The sequence below is a fragment of the Diabrotica undecimpunctata genome, chromosome 1 (assembly GCF_040954645.1).
Source record: "Diabrotica undecimpunctata isolate CICGRU chromosome 1, icDiaUnde3, whole genome shotgun sequence".
In the NCBI taxonomy this organism is placed as follows: domain Eukaryota; kingdom Metazoa; phylum Arthropoda; class Insecta; order Coleoptera; family Chrysomelidae; genus Diabrotica; species Diabrotica undecimpunctata.
The window spans coordinates 169,410,863-169,426,429 of record NC_092803.1 but is presented as its reverse complement, the minus strand read 5'-3'; the positions used below and the strand labels follow the sequence as shown (position 1 = coordinate 169,426,429).

Genomic DNA, 15,567 nt, shown 5'->3' with positions numbered 1-15,567 from the left:
AAATGACAACTTCATCTCTGTATAGCCACCCCCTGTACCACGAGCGGCGTCCGCCTGTAAGGCAAAGTCTTAACCCAGTTACAATGAATATATTCCAATAGAGAAATGTCATATTACTGATCAGTTCAAAATTTCGGCTCTATCTCTTCCACTATTAGGCAAGCTCCTCTTTCCTTTAAAGGAGACAGATAGTTGAACGATATTTTATACAATGTCTATCACCGGGTATGGATTTATTTTTGTCCAAGTTTTATATTGGTCCACTATTTCAAATGCAGTTCAAACAGGCATATATTAAATTGTATGTTCCGTTTTAAATTGGTTCAATCTGTATATATATATATATATATATATATATATATATATATATATATATATATATATATATATATATATATATATATATAGCATTTATAATATTTATATTCCTAAAGCCACAGTATTTTGTAAACAAAAAATATTGTAAAGTCATGCACAAACATCTGGCTGCCAAATTAAATCTATTTTTGTTTGTATGATGTTTAACTTTCATGTAAACAGAAATAATCATGGGATAAAAATGGAGAAATGTATGCTAAATTAAACAAAAGCATTTATTAATAGCTATAAAAAGGAGTTATTATTTGTTTAAAAAAACTTTAGTGAATGAGAAAATATTTGTTTAGTAAATTTTATAAGTACTTAAATGTAAACATTTGGTAAGGTTTATTGATGTTTTTTAGTCCTAATTAAAGTAAGTAATAAACGAAAATACAAGGTATGTCTTAAAAATATCCAATCTAATTGCATAACATTGTGCCTAAACGTTCTAGTGCCTTCTGTGGGGTAAGAGTGCAATCATGAACTTGTTAAAACCAATTAGCAACAGGAAGTGTCTGTATACTAATTGTTTGGAAAAGTGTCAAGACTGATTTAAATATTTTATTTTTATTATTCAGAATATGACCATATTTAGTTTTAAATAGTTTATTTAATCATAATATAATATGGCTTTAGTTCATCTTTTAAATTCTCGAACTCAAATTGGCTGATTAATTATTGTCAAGTTCTGAGAATTCACTTGTCTGAAAAACAACAATTTTTTGGGTTGATAAATGTTTCCCAAACATTCTCCCGCGCCAAAAACGAATGTTTTTTAAGAACAGCTGAAAGGATAAGTATAAAGAATAGACATGAAAAGATCGATATACTAATAAAGAACTAAGTAAGAATGAAATATGAATTGACAAATAAGCAGCGGTCATATTTTGACCACAGAACATTGTTGGATGTCGTCTGACCCTGTGCTCAAATTAACAATGCGTACAATGTCATCAATTAGAAAAGAATAGCGTCGAATCAGTAGAATTTTTCGACTGACTAAACTAGAAAGACTGTGTCATACACAATACCATTGGCCCCTTTTCCTATAAGAATTCCGTGGGGTGCGAAAAGACAAGAAGAAGAATAGCGTCGAAATCTCGGCGTGGTGTCCCATTTAAGTCTTCAATGACAGCCGGAAAGTAATGATATTTCGACGAGCTCCACGGTAGTAAAATGCCAGTTTGGTGAAAATTATTATAATTGTGCCAGTGATAAAACACGACTAACACAATCAAAGAGGTGTTGATTAGAAGGCATTTGATGCCAAGTAGAGTGTGGTATCAGTTCTTGTATGTGTTTAATACGATTGACAATTTATGGGTAGAAAAATTAGCTCAAGGGAGCGTAATCGTCGATATAGTGATCTACAACTTGCCTGCCCAAAACATTACCGAACCTCCTCCAAAAGCAACACATACTCGTCGAACACAAGCAGCATATCGCTCCCCACGTCTTCTGTATGTTTTGATGCGACCATCTGAGCCATAAGGAACCATCCTGGACTCATCACTAAACAAAACATTTTTCCAATCTTCTATCATCCAATGCTCATGGTATTTAGCAAACTGTAGTCGGCGTTGTCGATGTGCTGCTGTTAACAAAGGTCCTGTTGCTGGATAGCGAGCCTTTAGACTAGACCAAATTCCCTCAACCTTCTTCTCACGGTAGAAGTGCTTAAAGTCCACCCGTGAGCATTTTGAAAACGGTTTTGGATTGATCTAGCCGTAAAGAACCGATTTTGCAAAGAAGTGCGTTGTAAAGAACGGTCTTGGCTATCGTGATTCTTCTCGGGCCTGATCCTGCTCGTCGTTCGTGAGATCCAGTCTCTACGAATCGTTGGTAAATTTTTTGGACCATACAACTACTGACTCCAAGCTGCCTGGCCACTTCTTTTTGACTCATTCCATTATTAATCAAAGTGACAATTTGAACAGATCTAACAAATCTCTCAGCCATAGTTTTAAATTTAAAAATTGCACTCTTCGTTCGAAGTTTACTCTTCGAACAAAGGTACACTACTGAAAAGTTTTTGAAAAACAGAATAGCCATATTCCAAGAAAAATACGGTACAAAGAACACGTGCATTATCCGAAGTCGTAAAACGTATCAATTCTGCAAACTTATTACCCTTAATTGAACTGTCAGTGCCTAAAAGACGCTAAAAGTGTTTCTGCATTGTGGGAATTTAGTTACAATAGAATAAATTGTATAAACTTAATTGAAAAATTCTTACAAAATTCTAGGTGGCCTCTTTTTCGTGACGCGCAGTGTAATTTGTTTAGATAATTAATTGAATAAGTAATCCTACAATGAAAATTACTTTGTGATTTAAATTATTGTAATTTAAAATTATCGTTATCGTACCTACCATATTTAAATTGATTATTAGCTATTCATATATCATTATTAATTCATTATTAATTATTATGTTTTGCATAAAAATGTCTATTACAACGATAAAATGATGTATAATTGTACCTAGCATCTTTAATACAAATAGTAAGTTCATTCTTAACAATTTTGCATAAAAATGTTCATTACAATGATTTAAATATCTATATTTAACACATTAAACTTTTTACTTAGTTTATAAAACATCGGATCCCTGGGAATTCATCAAATCTTCTAACTCGTTGAGGCCAACCCTTACTGTTACAGGTTTAATAACATTTTCGATTATCCCATCCAACATGCACATATTTTATTTTTTTAATGCATGGGCAACAATGTTCTCCCAATTTTTTGTATGTGATCCATACTGGTTTACAATAGGAGCTGGACATCGCCAATTTTAAATGTTACGTTCTTGCAGGCTATAGATCCTCTCATTTTTCATTTGGATTCAAATTGTGATCGTAAGGTGGTCTCAAAACAATAATACTATGAAGCCTAGCCATTGAATCAACAGCATATTGACTCCTTGATTATTCTCATTAGTTCTGCTTTGGAAATATCCTCTATAAATAGAAGTCTTCATATCTTCACGATGGTCCCCTGTTTAAAATAAACAAAATGTCATTTTGCAGGAAACCATTATCGCTGCCAACATGGGCGACAATTTACTCATCTAAACTCAAATTACGATCGGGATAATAAACTTTTTTCATTCTCTTATTTAAAAAGTTTATCATTGATCTAATTTTATATATTCTGTCTTCAGGTATTTGTTCTCTCAGGATTTTTGACAAAATGCAAACATCGCATAATGATCATAAACCTGTTCCAGTCGATATAAGTGGAAACAATTGCGTAACAAAAGGATATCTTTCTTTTTTCAATAATCCTCAATCCTAGGCAATGAAATGTGACCCATGTGTAAAGCCAATCCTAAAAAGTCAAGCAGTTCTTCGGGAGTAATAATTTTCTAATCCCAAATTGTAGAACGTGTATCACCTGCATGAGACAAGAAAACATACTCAGCTTGCCTGTTAGTCTTATTTCACATATTTCCTGTAAACATTCATCTGTAAGTAGAATTATTATCGGAAACTGGTACTAGTAACTCCTGGTGTCTTTTTTATCGCTTTCATCAACATCAACGAGCAGTGTAGCCTGTAATTAAAATATATTGTTATCAAAAGATTAATATTTGCTTCTAATTTCATAAGATACATACCTTCCGTATCCTAAGTAAGTGTTGTAGCTCAGTTATTTTCAATTGTTCGTGAATTGCTACCATACATAGTACAGATAGAAATACCCTGAGTAATGTTTTTAAGAATTTTATTCTACCTTTGATATTTTATCTTTTCTTTAATGTATTTAAATGCGGTCGTAAAAAGGTTGTACAATTTATTTTATTTTAGGGTTTTGGAGATACAAAATTCATTCCGAACCTCGAGAAAGATCGCTTTGGGGCCTTATTAAAACTTAGTCCAATTTGGCCTGAATTAGAACCAATCTGGCTTCAGTTCAAAGATAGATTATATGACCTAGAAAATGGAAAAAGTTGTTTGGGATACAGCCCCACTGGCATTACTACGTACTTGTCACATAATTGTACTCCAGAAGATAATGAAAAAGTTCAGAACTGGCTCAAGTCCCATAATATGGAATGCTATAATACAAGACTGTTCAAAACTGTAGTAGGTGACAAGGTAACTATGTGTTGATTTTATGTGATACACTATTCTTATTTTTAAAATGTATAGGTTGGTTTTTGCAGTTGTTTATTGCAATGTAAAACAAAAGTTGTTGATTTAAATTAATATGTTTAAAATTGGAATGAATCCCTTACCTTACCTATTTCTTTATACCTTATTTCTTTTATTTCCCTTATTCTAAAAAAAAGACAAATTGTGATCTCATTTAGCAATCTAGCTATATCAACTCATGTCTTTTAATTTTTAATCTACATTGATAATTAAATAAATCCACCAGTGGTCATAGGTAAGTGTATCCAACTCAGATTCCAATGATTTAGAGCAGCGTTTCCCAAAGTTTTTTGTTCACAGATCCTATTTCTAAAATGTCTTCATTTTAATGTGAAGAATGAGGCTGCCTTGATTTGCACAGGTTAGTAATATCTGCAATAACTGCAATCTAATGTCAGGCTCCACATTCAGTCGAGATCTCTATTTTGTTTTAGTGGTCCCATAGGCAGAGAATGCTGCTTCACATAAGTATGTTGTTGCAAAAGGGAGAAGAATAATTTTCGCTTTATATGACAAAATTTTAAATTCGTCTTTGAGTAGACACCAAAAATCTACTAGCGATTTATTTTCAAAATGTTTTTTTTTTTTATCGCAGAATCCGATGTCAAATCTATCAGGCATTCATACTACTGAGATGTTAAGGAAGCTGTTTTTTTAACATTGCAAGGTATGGATTTGAAACCCAGAAGTTTTCTTTAATTTTGTCGTGGAATTCCTCGGGAAAATAATTATGGAAGTTTTTAGTAAATTTAGCAGGTGGGTGTGGAACTCGTTAAAGACAGCTTCAGGTATGTCCGATTCCAGTTCTTCTCTAAATTCTGTGATGAGTGGAAAGCTATCCAGAATTTTATTTTCAGCCAATTCTACCCAAAAAATTCATTTCTTCCTATACGTTTGTCTATCTTTGCATATCTATCCTTGGCCTTAAAGACAGAAGTAGGAATCATTGTATTTCCTTTTTACCGATTTTTTTCGTGTGGAACTGATATTCACAGAAGAAGAAGGCAGTTCGTTGAACACTTCTGGCGTATTTGGCGTCACTAACTCTTCCACAGAATCTTCAGCCTGTCGAATTATTTCCACATCAGTAATCGATTCAACACTACAATTGAAAAATTGTATATCCAAATCTGGTTCTGGATAATCACAATATCCATATTTTAACACTTTCAGTGCCCACGTTGTGACATATACGACATTAGCATGTTCTAAAGCTGGGCTCGTGCCGTATATGTAACGACGTAGACATGCATAAATATATAAACTTTCAGAAAAATCGGGGTTATAGTAGGCTTCTCACTGGTTTAAGGACACTTTGGTAATTGTTTACAATTTGTAAAAATGCACGTGGTTCGGAGTTTTGTGTACTTACTGTATTTATAGAAAAGAGAGGCGTACCGCAAAATATATCTCTTTAGGTGTATATGGACGTAAAATTTGATTTCGAGACCTTGAAATGCTTTATTTAACATAATGTTCTGTTATTATCAAGGTGTTAAGGCAGTAATCGCAAGTGCTCCCCTCAGCACATTGCAGCAACAATTCAATTATCAGTGGACGGACAATAGGGCAGTATTTCAAAACATTCAGTTCAAAACCTAACTAAAATAAATTTTTCTATAAAATGATAATGACGTTATCCATACGTCATTGGACCCTGCACTATAAACATTTATGCGGAGGGCCCACGCCGTCACGTACACGGCACTAACTTTTTTTCTTGTCAAATATCTCAATAAAAAAAATAATGCATAAATGAATCATTAAACGTAAGCAATAACAAAATGCTTTAAGCATTTTCCGCTGTTGGGATTTGAAGACATGCCTTGATTTTTCATGGGCGCCGAAAGTGTTAACTATTTAACATAATACACACATCTGTTCGATGTTAAGCCACTGTCTCTACTGGAGTGACTGTATCAGTAGTATTAACTATTTTTCTGAAGGATCCAGTCTTCAACCAGCAATCCATTGCTGAACAACAAAATTAGGAATTTTTTTCAAATAACAAGTGGCGAATAACTGCAAATACTGCGCAAACTAAACTGTCACCTCAAGAATCGAGTGGTCCCTGTCGCATAAACGCATAATACAAGAATGAAACATACTAATCACTTCCGTCCGTAGATGCAGTTTGTTTGGCGTAGTAAGGAGAGGGCGATCTTAAACCAGTTCCGAAGTGCCGTCCGTCTGATCGTGAAACGTCGCCGGTAGAATATTAGGAGCGCATATCAAACCAGTATTTTAATTTTAAAACTCTTATTTATTTATTTTTTTTTCCAATGTTTAACTGTTTATAATCGCCATCTAGAGCACCCGGTGCTCCGCAGAGCACAGTTTGGGAAACGCTGATTTAGAGGTTCCCACTACAAACTCAAAAAGAAGAAGCAAGATAGAACCATATTTCTCATATCTTCATCGATGTTATCAAGAAACTTTGTTCTGGGCCTTACTTTTCTTCTCTGGCCAATGGTTTTATCAAGGAACGTTTTTTTTTTCAGAACGAAGGTCCTGGTTACCTTGTGTATTTTCTTGTGTTCAAAATAAGTGCTAGTGAATGTCATATTTAGTGCTGCTGCTAAGTTTATCAGCCGTAATACATTATCGCTACTGACGTTGTGTAGAATATGCGTTCCTATAGTGGGTATGAAAATTTGCTCTCGTCCTATTCTTGTATTCATGTTATCTAACACTATCTTGGTATCATTTCTGGGACATACTCTGTACGTTTGCTCTACGTTTTCGAAGAACTCATTTTTTTCTTTCTTCTGGTTTGTTATCAATCGGGGTATGTGCGTTGATCAAATTGTAATTGAAGAGTAAAACCTTTTAAGAGTAAGTAGCACATTTCTTTTACTGTAGGCTTTAAAGTCTAGAATAAGGTCTCTTGTTCTTTGTTTTACAACAAAACCCACTCCATCTGTGTTGACTTTCGTTGCAACTATAATATATAGAATGGGTTCTCTTGTCGAGAGGGCTGGTTTCCGTCCATCGCATTTCTTGTAGTGCCAAAATATCTACTTTGTGCCAGTATTCAGTCAAATGTTAACAAAACATTTCAATATTTCTAATACTTTCACTTCTATTCTAATTGATAATGAATTTTGACCGAAAGTGTAGAAGAAATTATTTCAATATCTTCTATGAAGACTGCTATTACTCATAGAATATGATTAGAGTTTTTCTTACTTAGAAGCTTTACTGTGTAAACTTCAATTATATTCTACAATTCTTCAGTTCAAGAAAGCTCGGGAAAAACTCAAAAATAACATAATTAACGCAGCAACAGAATCACTTGGAGGGAGGAAAGTAACAAACACTAACATACCAAAAAAGAAAACCCCATGATTTAGAGAGGAAGAGAAGACATGAAGAAAGCGTTTTTACAGTACAGAACACAACAGGCATACAACCACTATAAATGAATCAGAAATGAAACGAATACTTTAGTTAGACAAATAAAAAACGAACACGAGCACAGTTTCTCAAAACAGATGAAACACGACTTCTTCCTCTAAATGTGCCTATCTTCTAGAGATGTTGGCCACTACATTGACCCATCTTATTCTATTCACAGTAGCTCGAAATAGATCAGTTGACGTTAAACCAGTCCACTCAATAAAATTGGCCAGTCAGGATATACATCTACATCCAGGGTCTCTCTTACCCTCAATCTTGCCTTGTAGAATCAACTGTAGAAGTCGGTATTTATCATTACGCATGATGTGGCCAAACTAAGCCAATTTTTTGTTGTTTTCGGTGTTAATAATTTCTTTGTCTTTTCTTTGCCTCTGGAGAATAGTTGTGTTACTTGTGTGGTGTATATATGAGATACACAATCAACATACGTCGGTAACACCACATTTCAAATGCCTCTAATCGTTTTATGGTATCTTCTGTAAGGCTCCAGCTTTCTACTCCATAGAGAAGGACACTAAAGTCGTGACATCTAAAAATTCTTATGCGTATGTTGATACTTAAAGATAAGTTGCAGAGAATTTTCCTAAGGCTGTTAAAAGAGCTTCTGGCTTTTTCAATACGACTTCTACGGAACACAAAAAGAAATATGGAGAATGATTAAACAAAAGAGATGAACGAACTAATAAAAACGAAACACATTCAGAAGGAAACATGGGCAAACTACTTTCGATCCCTATTTGTTAAAAGCGACGATAATGAATCAACAACACCAGAGGTGACGGCAAATGAAGAAATAAATATTGAAGAGGAAGAGGTAAAGGGAGCATGAAGGAAGTCACCGGGAGAGGACAGAATATACCGAACTAACTCCTAAAGTACGGATACTAGATCTGACCAAACAACGACTAAAAATAATGCAAAAAATAATAGAACTAAACAGAATTCCTTAAGAATGGAGATCAAGTGTCCTAATAGCTCTCTTCAAAAAGGGAGATGAATCGGACCCTGAAAATTACAGAGGAATTAATTTATTAAACATAACAAATCATTAGAATATAACGAACCGGCATTTCTATGTTTCATGGATTTTAAGAAGGAATTTGACCTGGTCAAATTAAAGGACGTTATCCACTTATTTTACGCAAGACTGATACCTTTAGTAATAATCAAAACGATCGAAAATATCTACCAAAACAACACAATACAATTAAAAGTAGAAAAAGAACTAACTGACGCTACTGGCGCTGACAACGGGATAAGACAGCGCGATTTCCCGAGTCCTCTATTGTTTAACCTGATTGTGGATGAAATATTAAAAAAGTAAGAACTAAAAAAGGATATCAAATGGGAGAAAAACAACTTAAAATAATCTGCTATGCAGACGACGCAATACTACTCACTCAAAGTGAAGATGATTTACGTAGATTAGATTAAGAGAGGTGGCCTTTCGGCCTATTCCACTGCGACCTTTTCAGATCTATTGTGGTCCTGTGATTTACGTATGCTACACCAATTTAATACAACCGCCAGAAATTGAAATGTTAATTTCCCCGATAAAGACAAAATGGATGATTATAACAGCAAATTTACTAAGATGTAAATTGGTACTGGAAGGTCAAATAGCAGAACAAGCAATGGAGTTTAAATATCTAGGCATCACATTATCTTGCTACGTAAAGCTCGAAACAGAAGAGGAAGATCAAGTGAATAGAGCAAACAGAGCTGCAGGTTGCCTAAATGAAACAATATGGAGAAATAAAAATATTGTAAAAGAAATGAAAGGCAGAATTTACAAAACAGCCATCAGACCAATTATGACATACGCGGCAGAAACACGACCTGACACAGAATCATGTCTACATGAAAAGAAGAAGAAGAATTCTTCGGTCCTGACCAGAGATAAAACATTACAAAACAGTTTGCTCATGAGAACAAAAGAAATTAAGGTTCTGGGAACTATTAGACTGATAAAGAGTAGCAAATAGACAAAACGCTACAAAAATATGAATTAGCATGACTCATTCAACATTCAACCTACTAATATATTTTTTTTATTTGTTTTAGATTACCTATGATATTAGACTGGCGTCTGAAGACAAGAAAGTATTAAAGACGCACACTGATGGCAATATAACATATCAGATATCATGTGGAGATTATTCTCCTTTAATAGGACAAGTTGCCAAAGATCTTGGTCAAGCTATAGAATATGCTGCTAATGAGAATCAAGTTGATATGCTCAAAGCTTACATTTCATCGTTTCAAACTGGGTCTCTAGATGATCACAAATTGGGTTCTAGATATTGGATTAAAGATAAAGGACCTGCTGTAGAAAGTTATATTGGATTTATTGAAACTTACAGGTATTTCTTTATTATGATATTTTATGGTTAACATTCTTTTTAATCTATAAAACTATCAAGATACTTTATATCTTTCTATTTGATCCCTTGATTCAAATTTTCTGAGTAATGTTGATATCTCCATCCGCTTCGTTGCATTCCTCTATCAATTATTATTAATAGATCATCTTCAAATTTAGACTGCTTATGTTCAGTGTAATGAAAGAAAATATAATAATCGTTTTTGCTCTAGGGATCCCGCTGGTGTTAGAGGAGAATTCGAAGGATTTGTAGCTGCTGTAAATAGAGAAATGTCAGCCAAATTTGCAACCCTGGTTGGTAATGCTGAACAGTTCTTAACACTTCTACCTTGGAATAAGGGATTCGAAAAGGACAAATTTTTGAAACCTGATTTCACATCGTTGGATGTTCTCACTTTCGCTGGCAGTGGAATACCAGCCGGTATAAATATACCAAATTGTAAGTAATATTGTTTAAACTCCATGACCAATAGTATTAGAAAAATTAAGGAAAAGATTTTTTTAAGAGACTATTATATTTATTAACAAAATTTCTAACTGCAAACCTAAGGAGGAACGAGAGGCATTCTACGAACAATTGCAAACCATTCTGGATCAAATACCTCAGGAAGAACCTTTAATTTTATGGGTGACTTTAATGCACGAATCAGAAATGAAATAGTTCCAGGAGTAAAACATAAGCTCCAGTATAAATAATATACATTCGAAAACTCCAGGGGGGCACAAATCTATGATTGATTTTACAGTCACTAACAGAAAAATCCACCCAAAGCAGATTCTAGATATCCGAACTTTAAACTCAGCAGGCGCACGGAGTGAACACAAACTAGTGCTAGCAAAGATAAGAATTAAAATAACACAAAAACATTTTCTGCAGGAAATCACCGAGGAAAAATTCAATGTAGAATCACTGTGGAACGACTCTACAAGAGAAATGTACCAAAGGAGGCTAACACAAAAGATACAGCTGAAACAAATAGACGACATTGAAGATGTAAACACGAGCTGGGAGAAAATTAAAAACAACATTGAAGAAGTAGCAACAGAAGCTCTAGGAAAACACAACGTCATACTGAACAAAAGAAACAACAATACACCATGGTTCAGAAAAGAAATAAAAGAGAAACGAGAGGCCTACACGAAGTAAAAAACATCAAATACTCCAGAATCCCGAGACACCTATAGAGGAATACGAAATGAAACAAAGCAGTTGGTAAGAAGAACAAAAAATGAACACTGGGAACAGTATACAAAAAGGATGGAAAGCGACTTCTACGGTACACAAAAACAAATATGGAGATTCATAAGAAACCAATGGAAAGAAATGGCAGAATTGAAGGAATACAATAACATACCAGCAAACGAATGGGAAAGATACCTGACGGAACTCTTTAAAGGAAAGAAAAATAATAATCAACACAATAACGTACCTGAATTAAGACACGATATAGAAATCAGTTTTTAGGAAATAGAAATAACCATAAATTCACTCAAAAATAGAAAGTCACCAGGACCAGACAGAATAACCAACGAGCTTCTAAAACACGGAGGAGAAAGTATAACCTTAGAGATGAAAAAAATTAATACAAAAGCTAATATTGCACTGCAAGATACCAGACGCATGGAGAAACAGCATAATGATACCAATGTTCAAGAAAGGAGATAAAAAAGACCCCAACAATTATAGAGGTATAAATCTATTGAACGCCGCACTTAAGCTTACCACAAAAGTCCTAACCAATAAAATCAATAAACTAACAGCTTTATCAGATAAACAACAAGGATTCAGATCAAGAAGATTCTTCGTAGACGCCATATTTGTATTAAGACAAATCACAGAAAAAGCCATCGAGTACAATAAACCAGCATATCTATGCTTTATAGACCTGACAAAGATTTTCGATCGCATCCAAGTCGAAGACGTCCTACATATACTGTATAAAAGAAACATACCAATCAATATTATATAAACCATTGAAAACATCTACTTCCATAATCGAACACTGGCAAAGATAACTAAAAAACTAATACAGTATATACTAGTACAAAGAGGAGTCAGACAGGGTCACTCGTTAAGCCCACTTCTCTTTAATATCATAATGGACGAAATAATACAAAGAAATCCAAATATTATGTTATGCAGACGACGCCGCATTAATCGCCGAGACAGAAGACGAGCTCCAAAGATTAACACATATCTTTAATACAACAGCCAAGAAATACAATATGATAATATCAGCAGAAAAAACCAAATGTATGACAACATTTAAATACCCACTACGATGTAAAATTGAAATTGATGGTAAAATAATAAAGTAGGAATCAAGGTTTAGATATCTGGGAATAGATATAACTAGTTACGGAGATGTTGAAGAAGAAGTACGACAACAAAGCTTAAAAGCAAGTAAAGGGGCGGTATATCTTAATGACAACACCTGGAAGAACAAACACCTAAGATAAGACACAAAAACAAGAATCTATAAAGCAGAAATTAGACCTATATTAACATACACGCCGGAGACAAGACCTGAAACGTCTAAAACGAGACGACTACTAGAAACAACAGAGATGAAGATACTCCGACGAATATCAGGGAAAAGTCTGTTGGATGGGGAGAGAAGCAAAAAGATAAGAAGAGCATGCAATATAGAAAACATAAATAGATGGGTGACAAAACGGAAAGAGGAGTGGAACGAACACATTAGTAGAATGGCAGAGGATAGGATAGTACGAATAGCACGAGATAAGTCACCAAATGGACGAAGAAGTATTGGCAGACCAAGAAAAAGATGGTGCGATAATTTAAACAATTTAGGAGGCTAATATTGAAGAGAAAACAGGCTTTAAAGCACATACAAGAAGGAAGAAGAAGAAGAACAACAAAACAACAGAACATAAGTTTGAATACATAAAAGAATTTTTTATCGATGTTAATTTCTCTTTACCGTTGTAAAAAGTGTTGCTGGCGTAGTGTCCGGCTTCAGAAGTGAATACAGAATGCCTCAATTGCCGCTCTAATCCAACAATTTATAGGAAAGCAGCAAACCGCCAGTTTTCTAACGGCTTCAACGAATTTTCATAAAGTGGACATATTTCTTGACGTAATTATAATTTTTTAGATGATGAAATTCGTCAATCGGAAGGATTTAAAAACGTTTCCTTAGGAAATGTAATTCCCGCTAGTTATCAGGCATCCGTAACACCATTTTTAACCCAACAAGACGCAGACCTCCTACAAAAATGGCGAGTTCCTGCATTTGAACTTCAGGTTAGTCTAAACAATTTTGGTATTTTTCTAATGATCTGGTAATTCGGTACTGTCTATAGGCATTGTAATAAGCAGATATAGATCTGTCTATTACTCTAAATCTATCTTTGTAACAAAACAAAATTAACAATAAAAATTTTCCTTTTATGGCTACGAAAAAAAGAATTGTAGTATGCCCTAAAAATTATAATAAACAAGTAAAATTTGTCCAGAAGTATAAATTTTATTATTTGATTATTGTTTTTAGTAAAATGTAAAATGTCGATTTGGGTTGTTTATATCTGAATTTTAAATTTTTAAGTTCTAACTTAAAATATACAAAAGGATTACAATGTTCAAAACTTTTTCCGTCCTATCAGACCATTATCAATGATGCCTTAAAGTAATTCCACTTTCATTTCATGAACAAAATAGGTAAAATTTTGACTGTTAATATAAAAAAATTACTTACTTGAAGCATTTGCAAAAATCTACTTCCTTACGGTATAAAAAACTTTGATTTACATTTTAAATGTTATAAAAATTAAAAATAAAGCGACGTTTTTTCTTTAGACACGATTTACACTAAATGTATATTAATTGTAATTATAAATTAATTACTTACTTTACCAGGTAGGACTTCACGAACTTCTAGGACACGGATCCGGTAAATTATTAAGAAAAGAAAAAGATGGTACTTTGAACTTCCCCTCCGATCTTCTAGACCCTCTCACTGGCAAACCTCCGGCATCATACTACGAACCAGGTGACACCTACGACAGTAAATTCGGTCCATTAAGTTCAACTTATGAAGAATGCAGGGCAGAAGCTGTAGGACTCTATTTAAGTCTTGATCCAGATGTACTAAGAATATTTGGACACGAAGGTCAGCAAGCAGAAGAAATTACTTACGTTAATTGGCTCTCCCTTGTGTGGGCCGGAGCTGGAAAGGGATTGGAATTGTGGGAGCCTGGTAGAGGATGGTTGCAAGCACATGCACAGGTAAGATTATATCAGCAAAGTATTCACTATTTTGGCATTACTTGCTGTAAGAACAATAATTTTGTAAGATATGGTTGTGATGCGAAATCCAAAAGGAATTACAAAAGGTAATTACAGTAGACTAACTTGCGTTTGGTCACCTCGGAACCGTACCTCAGGGCAAACTAAAAAATGGCCGAGCTAACCGAAGTTATTAAAATAAGACTGTTTCAGCTACGGTGAACGTATTTTCGATTGCCTTAAACATACATAATAAATTTGGGGAATATGAGTAACTGGGTTTTCTGTATACTGTACTACTTACACTGTGCAATGTAATGACAAGCACTGTGTTTATCTCAAAGTGTTTGTTATTTAACCCTTAATATCCTGAATATTTTTGGAAAATCATATATTTTATGGTAAATTATTGTTCGTATGAGTCCTGTATCGAGTTTCTGAGCTTATTTTCAAAACAAAAATTTGTGGGTAACTTACGCAATATGTTAAGCAGTCGTCCAGTAGCTTTTCCATATAATTTTTCGTCTCTTTCTCTGGATTTTAGATTCTGTCACTGATATAGATAACCGTCTTTTGTGTTTAGAGACCACATTTTAAATCCAAATCTGATTGGCTTTCCCCTTATGAACTGTTTACAAGAATGCTTCTCATAGTATCTAACCATTCGTCATAACATATTTCTTCTTCTGGCACGAAGTTCTTTATAAACTTGTTTCGTAAATAGTCCATAAGGGGACGGATTTTGCATGCTTTATCATTTGGTTTTACGCTATTAAGTATTGTCTGCCCAATATACAAAATGCATAATTTGTTCGAATCGATTACGCCTCATTGCATTTTTAACAAAAGGATGCTCCATGTCTGGCTTAGATCCCCAGTAATATCGCTTTCCTGGTTTTGAATCGTATCCACTAAGAATCAAAATGCCAATAAAGCATTTCAGTTGTTGAAGTGAGACAAAATGCATAATTTGTTCGAATCGATTACGCCTCATTGCA

The 15,567-nt window shown here is 34.1% G+C and overlaps 1 protein-coding gene across 1 annotated transcript in view; it reads left to right on the top strand.

The window, feature by feature from the left end:
- Nucleotides 1-15,567, top strand: part of DppIII (dipeptidyl peptidase 3) — a 30,307-nt gene that overhangs the window by 4,622 nt on the left and 10,118 nt on the right. Inside the window, exons 2-6 of the mRNA XM_072520518.1 lie at nt 4,170-4,460; nt 10,002-10,300; nt 10,533-10,759; nt 13,440-13,588; nt 14,201-14,569. Coding sequence (XP_072376619.1) covers nt 4,170-4,460; nt 10,002-10,300; nt 10,533-10,759; nt 13,440-13,588; nt 14,201-14,569 — 1,335 coding nt within the window. The remainder of the gene's footprint in view (nt 1-4,169; nt 4,461-10,001; nt 10,301-10,532; nt 10,760-13,439; nt 13,589-14,200; nt 14,570-15,567) is intronic.